This window comes from Brachypodium distachyon, chromosome 3 (genome assembly GCF_000005505.3).
Source record: "Brachypodium distachyon strain Bd21 chromosome 3, Brachypodium_distachyon_v3.0, whole genome shotgun sequence".
Lineage (NCBI taxonomy): Eukaryota > Viridiplantae > Streptophyta > Magnoliopsida > Poales > Poaceae > Brachypodium > Brachypodium distachyon.
In genome coordinates, this window is record NC_016133.3 from 20,584,541 (window position 1) to 20,601,385 (window position 16,845).

Below are 16,845 nucleotides of genomic sequence, written 5' to 3' on the forward strand. Positions count from 1 at the left end.
TAAAGCACACACCCAGATATTATTCCGGATGTCAATGGTTAACACCGAGCTCACATAATATGTGCATGTCGCAGGTTTGGCCCCATAGATCCAGGGCACCCTCGAACTCACAGGGTGGGCATCGGGGCATGTATGTAAAATATTGCTCCATTGATATCCTGAATTCACCAATTTGGAATTACGCCAATGATTTGAAAAGCCAATTCCACCAAATAGTTAGCTTATATGTGTAACGTGCAAACGAGATGGATGAAAAAGAAAAATAGAATCGCGCCAGGTAGGGGTCGAACCTACGACCTTCCGCTTAGGAAACGGACGCTCTATCCACTGAGCTACAGGCGCTGCTTGCATGTGCTTGTGCTGTAAAACCTATATATATGCTAATTTGTTCTTTATTTCATTTTTCCGACCAGTTGACAGCCACCGTCTCTGGCTTTATAACGTCCTAGATGCTTAAACAAACATTTGAGGTGAGAGAGACTAGCTAACACCAGTGCTAAATGTTGCTGTCAAAAATAAAACACCGGTGCTAAATGATACAGAACGTAGATGCTAAAGAAGACCAAAATGCTTAGCGCCGGTGCTAAGCTAAGTAAACTAATTTAGTTAGTCTAATTATTACTTCCTTCGATTCATAATAAGTGTAGATTATTTAGTACAACTCTGTACTAAATTGGTGACACATATTATGAATCAGAGGGAGTACCAATTTTTAATGGAAATAATAAAACTTAAATTTCTTGTTGCTAAGGGATTTCTTTTTGAAAATAAAAACTTTATTGCATTAGCGTTTGCACCATCTAAATATATGCACACAACCAATTATTAGTACTCCCTCCGATCGGCACAAATTTAGTACAACTAAATCCATGCCAATTAATATGGAACGGTGCGAAGAGAAGCAGCAAGCTTTATCTAAGACCAAAATAATTCATAGCCTACATCTAGACCTCGAGCATAACTCTCTGCTACACAAGTAATACATATCTATTTATCGATCATTGTGTAGAATATACTGCTTATAAATTCTTAACGTAGTAGCTCACATGGTATTTCTTAATCACATTTGGCATATACATCTAACTAAGTTTTATGTTATCTTATCACGTTTAACCAAAAACTTTTTTTCTAGAATATACCTCGGCGGGTATATCATGCATTAAAAAAGAGAACCGTGACGAGGTAAAAGCCGAAGATGCACGTTACATCCACAACTAATTGATACACATCTAATCAGACTTAATGAACAATGTACTGGTGACATTAATTAACTCCTAACATATACTCTCTCCGTCCCATATCAAGTGACTTTCTATATGTATCTAGACGTTTTTTAGATATAGATACATTCATATTTGGGCAAATTGGAGTCAGAGGGAGTTTGTACTTCCTCAATTCCGGTTTGTAAGATCAGCACGAGCACATAATCTCAACAATAGTTGTAAATTTGAAGAGTTTCTCAGTAGAAATCATGTTTACGTCACATGTACTCCATACCGGCCACTACTCTAATTGTTGATCAAAGTTATTTTAAGATTCTGTGCATGCCTTACAAACCCAAATGAAGGAGTACTAAAACAACTTTGATTCAATTTTTTTTTTAAATAACTTGATTGTTCCAGGAAGGTGCAACCTCCTGGTTAGCAAGGTAGGTATGGAGTACATTGCATCCGGCCATGGTTCCTGCGGGTACATGCATGTCCCCAAAAGTCCTAATGACCTAGCTAGTGGCCCTTTTTTAATAATCAGTGACCTAGCGGCCTTTTCCCCCCCTGAAATCTGGGACCTATAGGCCTTGGTCAGAGTTTGCAAGTTGCATCCTATCCATTATTGTCTAGAAATAATTGAAAACACAATTGGTGCAGATTATTTACTTAGTTACACCTATTTACAATTCAAAGAAATAAACAAATAACGATCACTCCTTCTAAGCAACATGAGCTACTACAAACCTAGCTATATCACGCATTGGTACTTCCAGTTATACAAAAATACATATCAACATATTGTTTCTTCACTTCCATTGTCACCTAGAAATTCCTGATAGCTAAATTTAAGTTCTTCAGAAGTTCAGCCGTAGTGCAAGAACCATTCTCAATCTGCATTTTTAGGAAGGAAAAAGATGAATTTATTATTGAACCGCTGAAATATGTGTGTACTACACAATACAGGATTAACATGTTGATTATTACTCCAATTCAATAAAATACTTATATACATTTTAATAAAGATCTGCCATGCATGGACAAGCAATGCATCCTCATTACAACTATTCTACTAACTACAGCAAGTAGTGCAATATACATAATTTCAATTGTTTTCTAGAAGAACAGGTGTTACAAATGTTACCCGCATCGATTAATTGATGCAAATATACATTGCAAAATCCAGTTGTAATGCTGAAAAAAGAATGTAATGCAATTGTGTACATAGTTCTCACCTCAGCAGTGATGATGATGTTGAGAGACGACAAATCGTCGTCACCAAACGGCACAACACTGGTGTTCATGATTGACAAGCCATGCTTCTCCAGCTCCGTGAGCACCATGATCAGCACCCCCTTCTTCTCCCTGCATGCAATCTGCAGCAGAACCGTCGTACCCCGTACGTTTACCTCTATCTTTGGCCTGACTGATGAGTTCTCACCTTTCTCGCAGTCATCTTCTTTGCCATCACCTGTGTTGCCGATGCAGCAGTGGACGTCGAACATTGGTGCTGACTCTGCCGTGCTCACTGTGCTCTGGTGCTCTTTGAGGGCCTTCAGCTTCTCCTCAAGTTTGTGCACGTACTGGATCGCGCTGCCTAGGAGGGAGACCTTGTCTGTCTGAGAAAGTTCTCATTTCCTGACAGTGTTAGACATCTAATGTTGTGTGTGTGTGTATATATAGCCATCCAGATAATAATTATTACCGATGGCATTTAACACTCTCGGTATCTAGATCATTCTCACCTTGGCAATATCGGGGATGATGGAGGCAAGCGTCGCGAACTGGTGGTGCATCTTCTCCCGGCGCCTCCTCTCAGAGGCCACATGTTCCTGGATGCTCAGGCTCGTTCTCCGACCACTTAATCTCTTCTCCGACGATGGCGACGGGCAATAGTAGCTACCACCGGTGGTTGGAGGTTCTAGTGGCGTCGAGAAGTTTAGGGAGCTTACTGATGAGCCGTCACTGAAGGAGAAGACGCTGTTAGCACCCGTTGGAAAGGACTCGGTGCTGTTGTTGAAGCCGCCGGTGAAGGGGATGCCTGCTGCCAGAGATGGCATCAATGACTTGTGGTGTGGTTGATCATCCCGGGGGATGAGCTCCTCAGCAAGGGATTCGGCGAGTTGCTGCATGCTAATTTCGTCCACCAAATCAAGATTTTCAACAAGCTCGACGTTTTCCTACACAACAAATGTACGCGCACCATGCATTTTAATTGCATATATAGTCTGCAAGATAAATATGTCAGGTGCAAACTAAAGTAGAAGAGCTACTATATACAGTACAATGCTTGGGGAAATTAAAATTATATATGGATTAATTCTTACCAGTTCTGTGAGCCATTGGTTGCTAGAAGAGTCCATAATTAGCACTAAGTATCAGATGCAATACTGGACCAAAACAATATGAGATTTATTGTAAGTCTCCGCAATTCATTAGCTAGCATGGCAAAGAGCTAGCTGAAAGTCATCACAAAAAACTGAAAGAACAAGAAGAAGAGATCAGTAAGGGAGCTAGCTAGGATTAGGAAACAAGCTTCATGTACCTTCCTGGTGACTTGATGCTGTCGATGAATTTTTCGAGGAGCTAGGCTGCAGCAGTTTTCGATCTTATGTATTAAAAGCACTATATACATCCTAGCTAGCTAATCCTATGGAAGCTTACTTTTCTGCAACAGTATGCATACATAAAGTCTTGCCCTGGGTTGACTTATCTCTGGTGCATGCATCTAGCTTGTTTGCTTTCTAATATTTTTAAGATCAACATGCATGCACGGGTTAGTCAAAGCTACTGTTATTTAATCCCTCGACAAGTTCTTAGCCAGAGCTAGCTAGCAGTGTTATGCATAGTTTTGAGGCAAAACTGCCATATGCTAGCAGTTAGGAGTTAGACTTTGTTCATTGAATGCTCACCTAAGCTATATTGTAAAGAACTCCTATATGTAGTGGAGTACTAGTACACATATCCAACAACACATCAACATGGTATTTGTTATTCACGTTTTATCATATCTAATTAATTAAGTTGTCATAGACATGTCTTATTGCATAGCTAACTAACAATTAACTTGATTCTGAGGCGCAGGGAAGATCTTTATGGATATGCAAGCTAGATGCAAGTCCTGAAATCTAGATACCATGTGTGCCTGCATGTAACGACTACCTCTGACATAGTGTCTCACTATCTAAAAATATGGCAGTGTCTCCTTGCATGCCTGTCTGGTTCATATACAGACATAGCCTTTATTTACCACAAAGTATGTTGTACAAGTGATTAAACTAGGAATCTTGCAGAGTTATATAAGTTACCGAAGGAATCTTGCACAATTACCCATTATCATCCTGTGCAGGGGGGTGGGGGGAAAACTGACCAAAGTGCTTTTCCGCTTCAGTAGATGAGCACCGGCTATAAATAAACTTCCATACTGCAGTTGACTTCCAACTAAAGGAACATACTGAAGGCATTTCAAATCTGGGGAATCAACTTCCAACAAAAACAAATACTCCCTCTGGCCGGAATTACTTGTCGCAGATTTAGTACAAAGGAATTACTTGTCGCAGATTTAGTACAATTTTGTACTAAATCTGCGACAAGTAATTCCGGCCGGAGGGAGTAGTAGCTTCCGGAAACATGGAAAATCATATTTAAATTGGTGTCAAAACTAACTTCAACTAGATGAATGTCATATTTTTTCATACCACCTTCAAACTAAAATTAGAAAGAAAAGTGCATTTCGCTGCCCTGGAGACAGACATGAAAGGTTCCAGTTCTCATTTATGGATCCTGATGACACTGATGTCGTAATCATCTATTATGCATGACAATGCGAATGCGTGTAATCAAGCTTAATTCCTATTCGACGAGCAAAATTATTTCCAAGACAAATTAAGCATAAGGCATGCACAACGCCTTCAAGCATATAGACAAAGGATCACACGCTTGCAACTACTAAAAACATGTCAATTCTTGCCTATATAGAGCTCTGCTTGACTGCTGGCAACGTCCATAGTAGCACCATACTACATGTATTATTTACTCCTGAATATATAATACGCCATGACACTGACCGATCTCCCATGTGCTCAATGACTGCAACTCCCTTTACTTTGAGATGAAGATTTCATCGCTACGATCATGTAAGACGGAATTGCGCAGCACATAGGTAGATACATTAGAATTGAGCAGCGGATACTGTATAGAGCTTATGAAATGGAACTAACTTTCAGGGGAGTTATTAACCTTTTAGCATTAGCCGTCTGGGCTTTGGAAGTTAGTCAGCGACGCCAATTCAACTAATCAATTTGTACACACCCACGTCCCCACAAAAAAAAAAGAAAAAGAAATTGTGCACACCCACCATCCGCGTTGTGCCATGATAATAGTGAACAAACCAAAGCACAAGAACAAGCAGTTAACGGTTCTTTGTCAGAAAAAGAAGATGTCCCCTGTGCCACCACAATACATATTAGCTAGCGTGCTATTTGTATACAAGACCAATTGATATATAGCACAAACCAGAAGTGCAAACCAGATTTTGGCATATATATAGATGGAAAGTGAAAACAGGAAAAAGCTGGAGACAACTTTTGTAAGAAGAGGCACTAATACTCTCTAAAAGAAATAAAAATGGACCTGGCTCAACAAATCTAGTGATTGCAATTTATTAATCTCTTAGTTCATAAATGACATATGTGGTTTGCATTCCCTAAACAAAAAGAAACAGAGGAACATAACAATGTAGCGGAAATGACCAAATTTCAGAAACAATTCAGGCTATTGCACATTTTATGTTCTCAGATTTTAATGCATAAAGGGTCAATAAGCACATATTATTGACATAACCGTATCCCAATACAAAGGAATATGAACCGTTTATTCTGATGAAGATTTGTTTCTTATCTACAAAAACAAAAGTTAATGTTATGCATTTCTCCTGAGTGATATCTCAGCAAGATATCTTAATCTGCCATGTCCTTTGATAATAAATCTCCAGAAATCATACCTGGATGCAAACCTCCCTTGAGGTCCAGAAGAAGATGGCTGCAGGAGGCAGCATGGAATCAATTCCTGTGAGCACAGAGCAAACGTGTAATATAATAAACTACACAAACAACACAACTTACTGACATTTTCTGTTCTTGCAATTGACCAAACTCAATATTTCACTGATTAATCTAAAATGATAAAGCATACACTTTGCATAGACATATTTCTCACTAAATGGTGAGCCACTGCTAGAGCCAGTCTCCTAAATAAAAGTTACTAATTCTGAAAGCACTACCAATGAGTAACAGGTAATACAGAAGCAAGCATTTATATCATCTTCAGATGAATTATTGCGTCAAAATGTGTTGTACTAGACAGTAGACACCAGTTTTTAACTTAAATTTTTTCAAAAAAAAAAACTTATCAGCATAAAACTCTTTTCACTATTCCAATTCGCCATAATGACCGCATTTAGGGGAATGTTATTGGAACATGTAGGAAATCCGGAAAGGCAAAAATCTAGTCCCAAGGCGCCATCCGTAGGGACAAGCATGAGATAACCAGCTGCTCCCTGAGGTGATTTCTAAAGGAAGTGTAAAGGGGATTTAGGAAAACAGAGTTTCAGCGCACTCACCAAGTACTTGACGACCTTGCACTTAAACGTCTCCACACTAAACTACTAAAGCATACCGATCGCGCAGGCCCCCGCCGGTGAATGCGGCTGCGGGCTGCGCCACTAGCACCTGACCTCCTCCGCCTCCTCCTCTATGATCTGACGACCTTCTCCGCTTGAGCTATGCAGGTGGCGACTTGCGAGTCGTCAAAGCCACAGAAAACCCTCGCTGGCTACCACCGAAGCGGCCCAGTGTGGCGTGTGGGCTTTGTGTTTGGGCTTTTTATTTTTGTAATTTCCTTGTTGTCGGGCCTTACTTTTTACCAACAAACTGATTCTAAAAAAATTCTCAAAAAAAAAAAACTGATTCTAGAAAAAAAGAAACCGATTCTAATAAAAAAACTGGGCTAAGCCGGACAAAATAGGAGTAGTTTTAAAAAGGCCAAACAAAATATCCGTTTGAAGTTTACAGGCAAATAGCTGGATTTGCCAACACAATGCAAAATTCGTAAACTATATATATATATCGAGATTTTTTTTGCAGGTCACGTGGAATTTTGTGTTAGGGATGTCCAAGCACATTACTAAAACAAACTCACATTCCGACACACAGAGTTGCATTTTATTGAGCTCTGTTTTTATGTTTTTCATATACTAATGAAAATGAGAACTAGACCTCAAAATAAAGTTTATACTTTCTAAGTCCCTAACTGAGCAAAAACAACCTACTAAAATCCTCTTGCACCACCAAAGCAAACAAAAATAAGTGCAATATAACACAAGCCAACACAAAAAAGATCTGCAAAGCCCAACTAAAGAAGAAATAAGGGCCACCAACACGGAAATAATCCTAAAAGACCCGGTCTCTTGAGAGACCCTGTGCATGATATGCCACTTCGATAGATTAGCGTTTAAAATTAATCTCAAAGCATCTACGGTGAGAAAAAAACATCTGCGGTGAGAAAATAACAACAACCATAATTATAATGTTGTGGATTCCTCACATGTCACAAGGAACGTGGTCTTTCAGCCTGGAGGAGAAGCCGTGTCTCTTAAGATTATTTTCCGAGCAACACAACCAAAGCGCCCATGCACTGACTACAAGAGGAGAGTTCAGGAAGCACGAGTCTCAGAATGGAAACAAATCAGACGGTCACCGAATCGGCTCGGCCCTAAGATTTAGCAACCCCCTTATCAAAAAAGAGAAAAAAAGATGTGAACTGAGCCTACCTCAGGTGGTCTGATCTCATGTGGTGGAACCAGCCCACACAGGTTCAACGTACCCGTTAACAGCGAGATGTAATGATTTTTTCAATCTTTAAAGATTTCCCGTCCAGTATCATGGAGGTAATCTCTTGAGATTTGCCGGTCAGTGAAATGTTATAAGGGTGAGTGTAGTCCGTTTGTATTTTTTTTTAAAAAAAATTTAGCTATCCCTTTAGGTCTGTACTATAAATAAAGTTGCCAGGTCGGTCAAACAGTAAAAAACCAATCGCCGAGGCTTCCCGAATCCCGAGCCGTGGTACGACCCATACCTCTCCTCCTCCGGCGAGAGCAACAGCCTCCTCCTCCTCCTCCGCGCAAGGGACGCCACAAAATGGAGGAGTTCAACCTCAACGGCAGCGGCGTGCCTTCGCGGGTGCTCTGCCTGGAGCCCGGCGCCGACCGGTGGACCGACGTCCCCGTGCTCGCGCTCCCCCACCTCCAGCACGCCGTCGCCCGCGGGTGTCCCGACCCTAGGATACACCTCGCCGGCGACCACTGGCACGTCTACGACTTCCCCAACAAGAGGCGCTACGTGGAGGACCAGCCCACAACCACCAGCGTGCCGCTCGCCTGGTTCGACGAGGGCGGCACCCCCTTCTTCCCGCCCGGCCTGGCCGCCGGCGTCCCGGTGGCGGCCAGCGAGAACTGCACGGTCAGCGAGCACCAGGCCGTCACCATCGTCAGCAGGTGGACCATGGAAATGGCGGCGGTCAACAGAGCGGAGATCTCCGTCCCAGGCGAGTTCGCGGAGAGCATCTTTCGGGAGATGGAGAGGCAAATGGGGATCAACGGCGTCAAGCTCGGCTGGTACGGCGCCTCCGCGGAGGACGTGAGGATGGCGAGCGCAGGCTTGTTCCGGAGCCCCAACTGGGAGCTTCTCGGGGCCCACCGCGCGTACGGCCACGGCCTGCACCTCTCCCCCCTCCGGTTCCCGCATCTTAGGTGAGCCCGTTCTCTTGGATTGGATCTTCAACGATTGGTGCAAGAATTGAGGGTGTTTCCTGGTCTGCAACACGAGTTCTTGATTCTCTTGGTCTGCCGCAATGGTTCTTGATTTTCTTGGAACAAATGGAGAGTGGTCGTGATATTGTTCAAGAACTGCGAAATCGCAGCCCGAATTGGGTACGAATCAATCAAATTGATATGCTATTCGACAAGAAAGGAGAATTCCTCTGTTACCAAAAATTAGTGGCAACGTTTCTCATGAGTACGGTAATGGTGATAATATGAGATAAGTTCTTGGTCTGAGGAAATGCCAAACAGTAGTAATAGCATGCGCAAGAACTGCGAATTTTAAAGAAGATTTTAGCAAGATTTGGTTCACCTCGAAATATAATGAAGTTGGGATTCTTTTCTGTTCTAGTACGGGAGAAGGATAGAGTTGTTTTTCGCTGCAGCATCTTCAGTTTCGATTTGCAACAGAAGAGTTTTGGCAAGTATGCAGTAGTGGCAGAGCAAGATGAGTCCTTGATTTGAACAAATCAAACAGCAGTAGTATCTGCAGGAACTGCAATTTCTTATGCATCGTCTCACAAAATTAACATGATGAGTTTCTCAATGAGAATGGAGGAACTGTTGCTAGTTACTGCTTCTATTTGGTTAAGTTGTGCATCACCAAATTTCAGTCCGATGATGGTTACCAACATTTGGATTTGTCAGACAAATACACAGTTTAGTTGTTGATCTGTAATGAAGGCCAGACAGTTTGTGAATGTGTACGGTTGCAACTTGCAACACTTAAGCAGAGAAACCCGATGAGCTAACTTGAAATTTACATTTCAATTAGCATGGCCATAGCTGAGGCAGACCACAGCGGTGAAGCATGGGTGTTGCTGTGCCGCATTTTGCAGGGCGTGCCAATGGGCATCCCTGTCGGATCAAACCAGTCCCACAACATGCTACGTGACCTCCAATCTACTGGTGGTCTTGACAACATGCTCAATCCAAGCTGGTACGTTGTATGGGCTGAAGAAATGAACAAGTGCGTTCTCCCAATATGCATGGTGAGCTTCATGAAACGCCCAGCGGGCCCAAGTCGAGGTACTTGTCTGAAATGGTGTGTTATATGTAACTGGAGTTTTTAGTGTCTGTCTAAATGTCACTTTTTTCTCTTGCGTTTGGAATTTGTTGTTAGGATCACTGGTATCATGGAGTCCGGTAGATGTCGACCCGGAGAAGTTGCGCAAGGAGATAAAGAGGGTTCTGCCATCCTCTCAGTTGCAGTATTTGGACAGTTTGTTCGATAGTAACATGGTAATTAACACCTTTTAAGTTTTTTTCCGAACATTTCATTTCATTTAGATAGTTCACTCAGATTACTGGCTACCACATTTCTGTCTGACTCAGAAGTCAGAATAGAGAATTTTCACAAGGATTGAGACATGGCTTGCAACCATTTACCACTTTGTGTGTTGAAGTGACTGTAGTTTTAGAGGACTGTCCAAGAGACAAATCGAAGACATAAGAACATCATTGTTTAATGGTGGAGAAACATTGGAGGAAAACTTTATTTGCTTCATTTTGTGCTTGCAGATTGTGTATTTTACCACTGGTTGGTTGTCTTCTGTTTACAGCATTATAATTAATTTTGTCTATTTTTTATATAGTAGTGGGTACTATCTATAAAATGAATTCTCTCGTTCCATTCTCAATGTAATGCATATCAAGCCTGCTTGTTTCATAAATGAAAGGTAGGTTTTAATATGAAGAAGGAAAAATAGCCACAGCTTAGCTCTTTGTCTTCTTCTGATCTAGCTGGAGAAGAAAGCTGAATCAGTACAGCGAGCTGTGTGGGGATTTAACTGTTTATCTTCTCATAGGATCTTTAATAGCCTGTCATAGGTCCTCTTGATTCTAAATCATTTGTTTATTTATTCTTCTCTAGTATTTGCAATGTGGAGATTTTAGCTATGCTTGAGAGTCATGATGTTTTTTCTGGGCTGCTGCAGGCAAACGTGTATGTTTTCTTCAGATGCGTGACTGACCTTATTGGTGTCGATATGTACGTCGGTGCTGTCCTGAAGGCTTTAGAGCGCTGATTTTCTGAAAAATGCTAATGATGATTTGTGATCTTTCTACCTGATATCTATGTCAATCATCACAATTGCGCTCAGATCTTACTTGGCAAACCTTGATGCTTTAGGAGATTCATAACCTGTAGTCTTGTACAAAAGTGCAAGAGGATCTTGCATGGAACTGTTCACAGAATACAGTAGCTATCCACATCAGACTGTCAGACTGTCAGTTGTATAAAATGTTTGATAGCTCAAACTCTTCGCTCTAGTGACGTTTTCGCAGTCACGAGAATTATTTTTTTTGGACTAGTGATTACATATATGACCTGAGAATAATGATTGAGATTCTTAATACCAGTTTGGCCTGAAATTATAGTTGCTTGCTTCCTTTATGAAGTCAGATATTCTTTTTGCGGAAGTCCGTTAAGAAAATCGTATTGTTTTGATCTCTGAGTTGTCGATGTCTCCAATTGGTTTCTCATTTCTCAATTTCTGATGGAATTCCGGGAAATCATGCTATTATTCTTCTTCCTCATGTGTTTGCCTATTACCTAGTGTGGGTTCAGTCTTTGTGTTTGTTCAGGCTGTGTGGGCTCTTTATTTTTGTTACTCGGACTGTGTTAGCTTATTGGCATTACTCTGGGCTTTTCTTTGTGAACTTTGTGATTTGATTGTTCTGGCCTTCTTTTTACCAAGAAAATGGGCTGAAACTTCGATTCAGAAAATAAATCTATTCTGAAACTTAGACCAATAGGAAAGACTCGAGAACTAAAAAAGAAGCCGAACGAAATAGGCTAAAAAATCCAACCAAAATATTAATTTCAAAATCACTGAAAAACATATTTATGGAAAACCGCTAGATTATATTTTTAAAGAAAGTGGAACAACATCAAACAAAGACCTAAAAACAATATTTAGGAAGACAATGCAACATCTGTAAGCTATACAAATGAGAATTTTCTCTTTTAGTAGGTCATGTGGAAATTGTGTTAGGAACATGCAACTAATTCGTTTGCACATTACCTGAAACAAACTCGGTTGCACTTTTCCTACCCCTAGAGTTGCACGTATTTTATTTGTGCAACTATTACTTTTGAAATGTGTGAGTCCAAAATCAAAGCAATGCTTCATTCGTTATTTTGGGCTTTTTTATACAAATTAATGAAAAATGAGAACTCAAAGTTTATTCATCATAAACTATTTCGAGAACTTTTTTCCAAAAGCATGGGCCAATCATAATTCACGACATCAAGAAAAAAATAAAACAAAATCTTGAAAGAAAATGGTAGTATAATTGTGTGCAATCTTACCCTTATAAATGTGAAACTTACATGCTGGTAAATTCTTAACATTAGAGTTGCACATATAATATTTGTACAACTATAATTTTTAAAATGTGCATCCGGTGAATAAAGAAATAGGACTGTGTGCATTCTTAAATTTATAAATGTGCAACTTTTCATTGTCTATTATTCCTAAAACTAGTGTTGCACATGTATTATTTGTGCAACGGTAATTTTCAAAACATGCTAGTTTATAACAAATAGAAACCCGTTAAAATGAGAATGAAAACTAGTGGTGCTCGTAATTTATTTGGGGCCCTTTTTTTTTTAATGGAAACCAAATTAACCATTGCGATCAATGCCAAAACCTTTTTGGAAAATATGTGTTGTTGTTGTCGAATAACACTTGGCACACACGCTATCTAAAGCAAGAGGGTTAGAATGAAACAATAGGTGTGTCCGCCGGCCTTACAATTGCGCAAAGCTGTCACAACGACCTTTTTTGAGACGGTTTTGTCTACCCGCGAGGGGCGTGACCTAGTCCTAAATTAGGAGAGTCACGAGAGAATTGTTAGACGAGTGTTTTGGGCCGAACGGTTCTTCCTAAACACACCAAGCGAGGAATCCTTTGTTGCCATCTCGTGCTCTGACCGGACAGGTTTTTACGAACATCGAGGTAAGGATAACCTCCAGACTCTAACCTAATTCTTTCACTCCCAAGCAATGTCATCGCTCGGTCTTTAGGACTAGAGTTCCCTCGAAATCTCTAGGCCTCTGTCCTTAAGTTTTTACTCAAGTGAACGTGAATGATGCATGACCTCTTGGGTTTTTTTTTTTGCAAGAGGTATTTTTAAGCTGAGGTTTCATGACAGGCTCGTGATTTCCACCATTTCAGTCCTTACCTTTATGGTGATTGGTGTACCAACTGAAACAGAAAATAGTCCATGGATCCCTTTAACATTTTTGCTTCCGGCTTGCAAGCGGGACCATCCAAACTGCCCAACGTTTTGTTACCATTTGGCCCGCATCTTTGGGCCATCCAATTCGAGAGTTCACCTCAGGACACCTTGCTCGACTCCTCACGTCGCTTCTGCATCCACCTGGTCGGAAGAAAATCATTTACAACCCAGTCTCGTGCGACCTTAGCACTAGACCCGGTTCCGCAATGCTGGATGACCCAATGTGATATGGGGTGGCCCGATCTTTTCAGAGAAGCAACATGGATAACTTGTATGATTCTACAAATCTTCCGGTTGTTCACCCGTCGCCGCACGACGAACTTGTAACCCAATGAAAATTCGCAACGCCACACACTTGCGCAGTAGTCCGCCGACCACAATCTTCCAATTCTCAGTGGAACGACAGATTACGCTCGAAATTTCAGTAGATAACAAACACTCTATCGAAACGAATATGGTGTATAGGATTCCAGATGAATGCTTCTCGCAATCAACAAGAGTCTCAAAAATAGCTAAAACGTGGTCTAACTCTAATCCTAAACGTACCCCTTGTATATATAGGCGAGGGGAAGCCAAACACACAAACGGACTCAGACTCAAACTAGGTTCGACTCAAACTCATACAACCAATCCGAATAGGACTTGGCATAAACAAGGACTCGCAGGTCCGGGCACCCCTTAGACGTGTCGGGCTCGTCGTAAGCTGTCCTGGTGCGCCTCATACTCGTACTCAACTTGTGGTGGGCAGATCATTCTTGTCGTTGGCTGCCCCTTGCACACAAGTTGCTCCTCTAGTGTTTTGTATCCTCTATCTTCATTTGTGGTGCGCCTGCCTCCCTCTCCTCCCTCGCGCATATCTTGATGTTGTATAACAGCACATAATGATCCTCGCACGCGGCCTCCTCTCATCCACGCTCCACGGTTGCCTCAGCTTCAAACCTGATTACACAAAGATCCAAAGACTTAGGCAGTATAAAATTCTCATCAATATAAACATTAGGTGCAGCTAGGAGTGATATGGGGTGAATTGCTCGTGTAATTGGTCCAATGCGTAGATCATTGGGTTTATCTTGAACAGCAAGATCATCATTAGGCAAAGATGACAAAGGACTAGGGATGCCCTCGTCACGATGCAATTGCAAATAAAATTCAAGGTGCTGCTCTTTGATTGATCCCTTTAGATCCAACGGCCGGCAGCAAGGTCCAGCACCGGGTCGCTGTGCACAAGGTCTCCCACGACTCCTCGCATCGCTTCTGCATCCACCTCGTCCGTGATGCCGACCCATCGCCGCCCGCTCTTCCACCGGTGAATGAGAAAGAAGTTGTTGCCAGTGAGGACAGAGGAGTTATTCCTGGGGCTTGTGGCGCTGTTTGTTCGCGTGGGCAAGGGTGTCGCCGGTGGAGGAGGGAGGGGTGGGAGCAGCGCGCCGAATGATATTAAGCCAGAGCGGCAGCGGGAGAGGTATCCCCTGTCCACATCTTGTAGTCGCGTGGGCACGTCAGTCCATCTTAGGTCATGGAAAATTAGCACCAGCGGTACGCGGATGCACTGAGCAGTGAGCAGGAAGAAGCAGGAGCCCTACTTATGGATGGCATCCGGTAGGTTCGGAGCCGGTTCTGGCATACCAGACCCGGACCCGGTCACCTGCCCGCGACCCGGACCCGGCCCGATCAGGTCTCGGGTACCCGTTGGGTCAGGTCCAAGAGCCTCAGCAAAGTAGCAGCAAAATAACATCAAATATATGCACATGCATGCTGCATACAACAACATCGAACAACCATCAAAGAAGAAACACACAATTTTGAGCCATCAAAGTAAGAACAGAGCAGCAACGCAAAAGCACACGCAACAACAGTTCATGTTTGATGCGCCCAGGAGGACTTGGTGAAGGGGCGGCGCCTCGGTGGGGCTGGAGGATACGACGGCACGGCGACTGGCCACCGGGAGCCGGCCACCGGTGGTTGGTTGCGGCCTGCGGGATGGCGGCGGAGGGGTGACCGGCACGTGGCGTGGTCGTGAGAAGAGAAGGAGACTATGAAAGCGAGAAGAGAACGAAGGGTTGGCGGCTGGCCTGGGCGCCTGGCGGCGACTGAGGGGTGGGGAGTACAGATGGCTTGGGCGCTAGGGTTTTTTCTTGGGCCTATGGATTGGGCTGGGCCAAATTTTCTTACTCATTGTGCACTGACATATGAGGTCCAATTTGTGAACCGGGTATGCGGGTATCAGGGGCCGTGTCTGGCACTACCAGACCCGACGGGTCCAAAAATTTCTCATTTGAAAACCTGCGGGTCTAATTCTTTGCCAGACCCGTATGCTAATCGGGTCTAGACCCGTCGGGTATTTAGGGATCCGGTACCCATTGTCATCCATAGCCCTATTGGCTCCCGTCAGGCCATCCTTTTGCTCCGCGTGTCATTGATGCCGATGTGTCCTAGACTCCTAGCTAGCTACCGATGGTGCCGGTGTGTTTATAAGGCGAAGTATGTCTGTCTCGAGCCATGTGTAAAACTAACGCTAGAATATCTCCCTCGATGTATATCCTTGTAACCTCTGTAGCATATCCGACAATAGCTTATAGTTGAGATTTTAACTACCTTGTAATCTAATCCCTCGTGTGTGTATAAATACAAGAGCCGGCAAGGGTTGTTGCCCACGCCAAATTCATCTAATCTATCTTGGTATCAGAGCCTGATCCATCTATAACCATGTCGACTTCTGCGTCCTCCGATTCCTAGCTCGTTGGCGCAATCTCGTCTCCCATCGGCGCCACTATGTCTGTGTCGTCCCTCGGTGGTCTCATCAGCGTCCGGCTGAACCGCGACAACTTCCTGCTCTGGCGCACGCAGGTTGAAGCAGCCCTATGCGGGCCGAACTTGTTCGGCCATCTCGATGGAACCATCGCTGCACCCGATGACATGATCATCGAAGGCACCGGTGATGCTGCTCGGCGCGTCGTCAACACGGCCTACATGCGCTGGTTCCAACAGGACAAGACTGTCCTCAGCGTCCTCCTCTCCTCGATGACGGAGGGAATCCTTGCGCAGGTTATCACTCTCAAGACCTCCGCTACTGTATGGGCCGCCCTCATCGCCATGTTCTCTTCCCAGAATAGAGCGAGGGTGGTTCAAATCCGTTACCAGCTGTCCAACTTGAAGAAGAAGAACATGTCCGTTGCTGATTTCTTCAACAAGATGAAAGCACATGCCGACTCCATGGCGTCCATCGGCAAAATGCTCGATGACGAGGAGATCATGGGGTACATGCTTGCTGGACTTGGTCCTGAGTATGATCCCCTTGTCACGTCGATCACCACCCGCACCAACCCGGTATCTCTTAACGAGTTTTATTCCTATTTTCTGATCTTCAAAACTTGTCTTGAGTTGAACAGTGCGGGGCTGGAGATTCAATCATCCGGCAACAGCGTCTCTTGTCAATCCAACAACAACAATCGTTCCCGCTCTGCCACCCGCGGTGATCGCGGTGGCCGTGGTGATCGTGGCAACAGCAACCAGCAGCAG

The 16,845-nt window shown here is 43.2% G+C and overlaps 2 protein-coding genes and 2 non-coding genes across 7 annotated transcripts; 2 read left to right on the forward strand and 2 right to left on the reverse strand.

Moving 5' to 3' along the window:
- Nucleotides 1–269: 269 nt before the first annotated feature.
- On the reverse strand, nucleotides 270–342 carry TRNAR-CCU. The gene has a single exon. It is a non-coding gene; the product is annotated as a tRNA-Arg (tRNA).
- Nucleotides 343–1,802: 1,460 nt separating this feature from the next.
- Nucleotides 1,803–7,005, reverse strand: LOC100821626 (transcription factor bHLH18). 4 transcript variants are annotated; one of them, XM_024462472.1, is made up of 5 exons: nucleotides 6,826–7,004; nucleotides 3,533–6,272; nucleotides 2,951–3,385; nucleotides 2,441–2,824; nucleotides 1,803–2,099 (listed from the first exon to the last, which is right to left on the reverse strand). In XM_024462472.1, the coding sequence occupies exons 2-5, from the start codon at nucleotides 3,566–3,568 to the stop codon at nucleotides 2,031–2,033; spliced, it is 924 nt and encodes a 307-aa protein (XP_024318240.1). In that variant the 5' UTR covers nucleotides 3,569–6,272; nucleotides 6,826–7,004; the 3' UTR covers nucleotides 1,803–2,030. The 4 variants fall into 4 exon arrangements, with proteins under 4 accessions (XP_024318240.1, XP_024318242.1, XP_024318241.1 ...); XM_024462474.1 differs by having other exon boundaries at nucleotides 3,533–3,595; nucleotides 3,751–7,004; XM_024462473.1 differs by having other exon boundaries at nucleotides 3,533–3,684; nucleotides 3,751–7,004.
- Nucleotides 7,006–8,304: 1,299 nt separating this feature from the next.
- LOC104583609 lies at nucleotides 8,305–11,462 on the forward strand. Its single transcript, XM_010236309.3, has 3 exons — nucleotides 8,305–10,110; nucleotides 10,205–10,323; nucleotides 11,019–11,462. Exon 1 carries the CDS (start codon nucleotides 8,402–8,404, stop codon nucleotides 9,014–9,016), a length of 615 nt encoding a protein of 204 aa, XP_010234611.1. The 5' UTR covers nucleotides 8,305–8,401; the 3' UTR covers nucleotides 9,017–10,110; nucleotides 10,205–10,323; nucleotides 11,019–11,462.
- A 5,095-nt stretch (nucleotides 11,463–16,557) lies between these two features.
- LOC112272089 lies at nucleotides 16,558–16,696 on the forward strand. The gene has a single exon (XR_002965786.1). It is a non-coding gene; the product is annotated as a small nucleolar RNA Z247 (small nucleolar RNA).
- Nucleotides 16,697–16,845: the final 149 nt, after the last annotated feature.

Bases quoted from the DNA above. Each gene is read 5' to 3' on its own strand.
- LOC100821626 (XM_024462472.1), bottom strand. From the start codon at position 3,568: ATGGACTCTTCTAGCAACCAATGGCTCACAGAACTG. The intron at 3,386-3,532 runs GTAAGAATTAAT...TTTGTTGTGTAG, and splicing joins ACCAATGGCTCACAGAACTG to GAAAACGTCGAGCTTGTTGA. The intron at 2,100-2,440 runs GTGAGAACTATG...CTAAAAATGCAG, and splicing joins ACATCATCATCACTGCTGAG to ATTGAGAATGGTTCTTGCAC.
- LOC104583609 (XM_010236309.3), top strand. From the start codon at position 8,402: ATGGAGGAGTTCAACCTCAACGGCAGCGGCGTGCCTTCGCGGGTGCTC.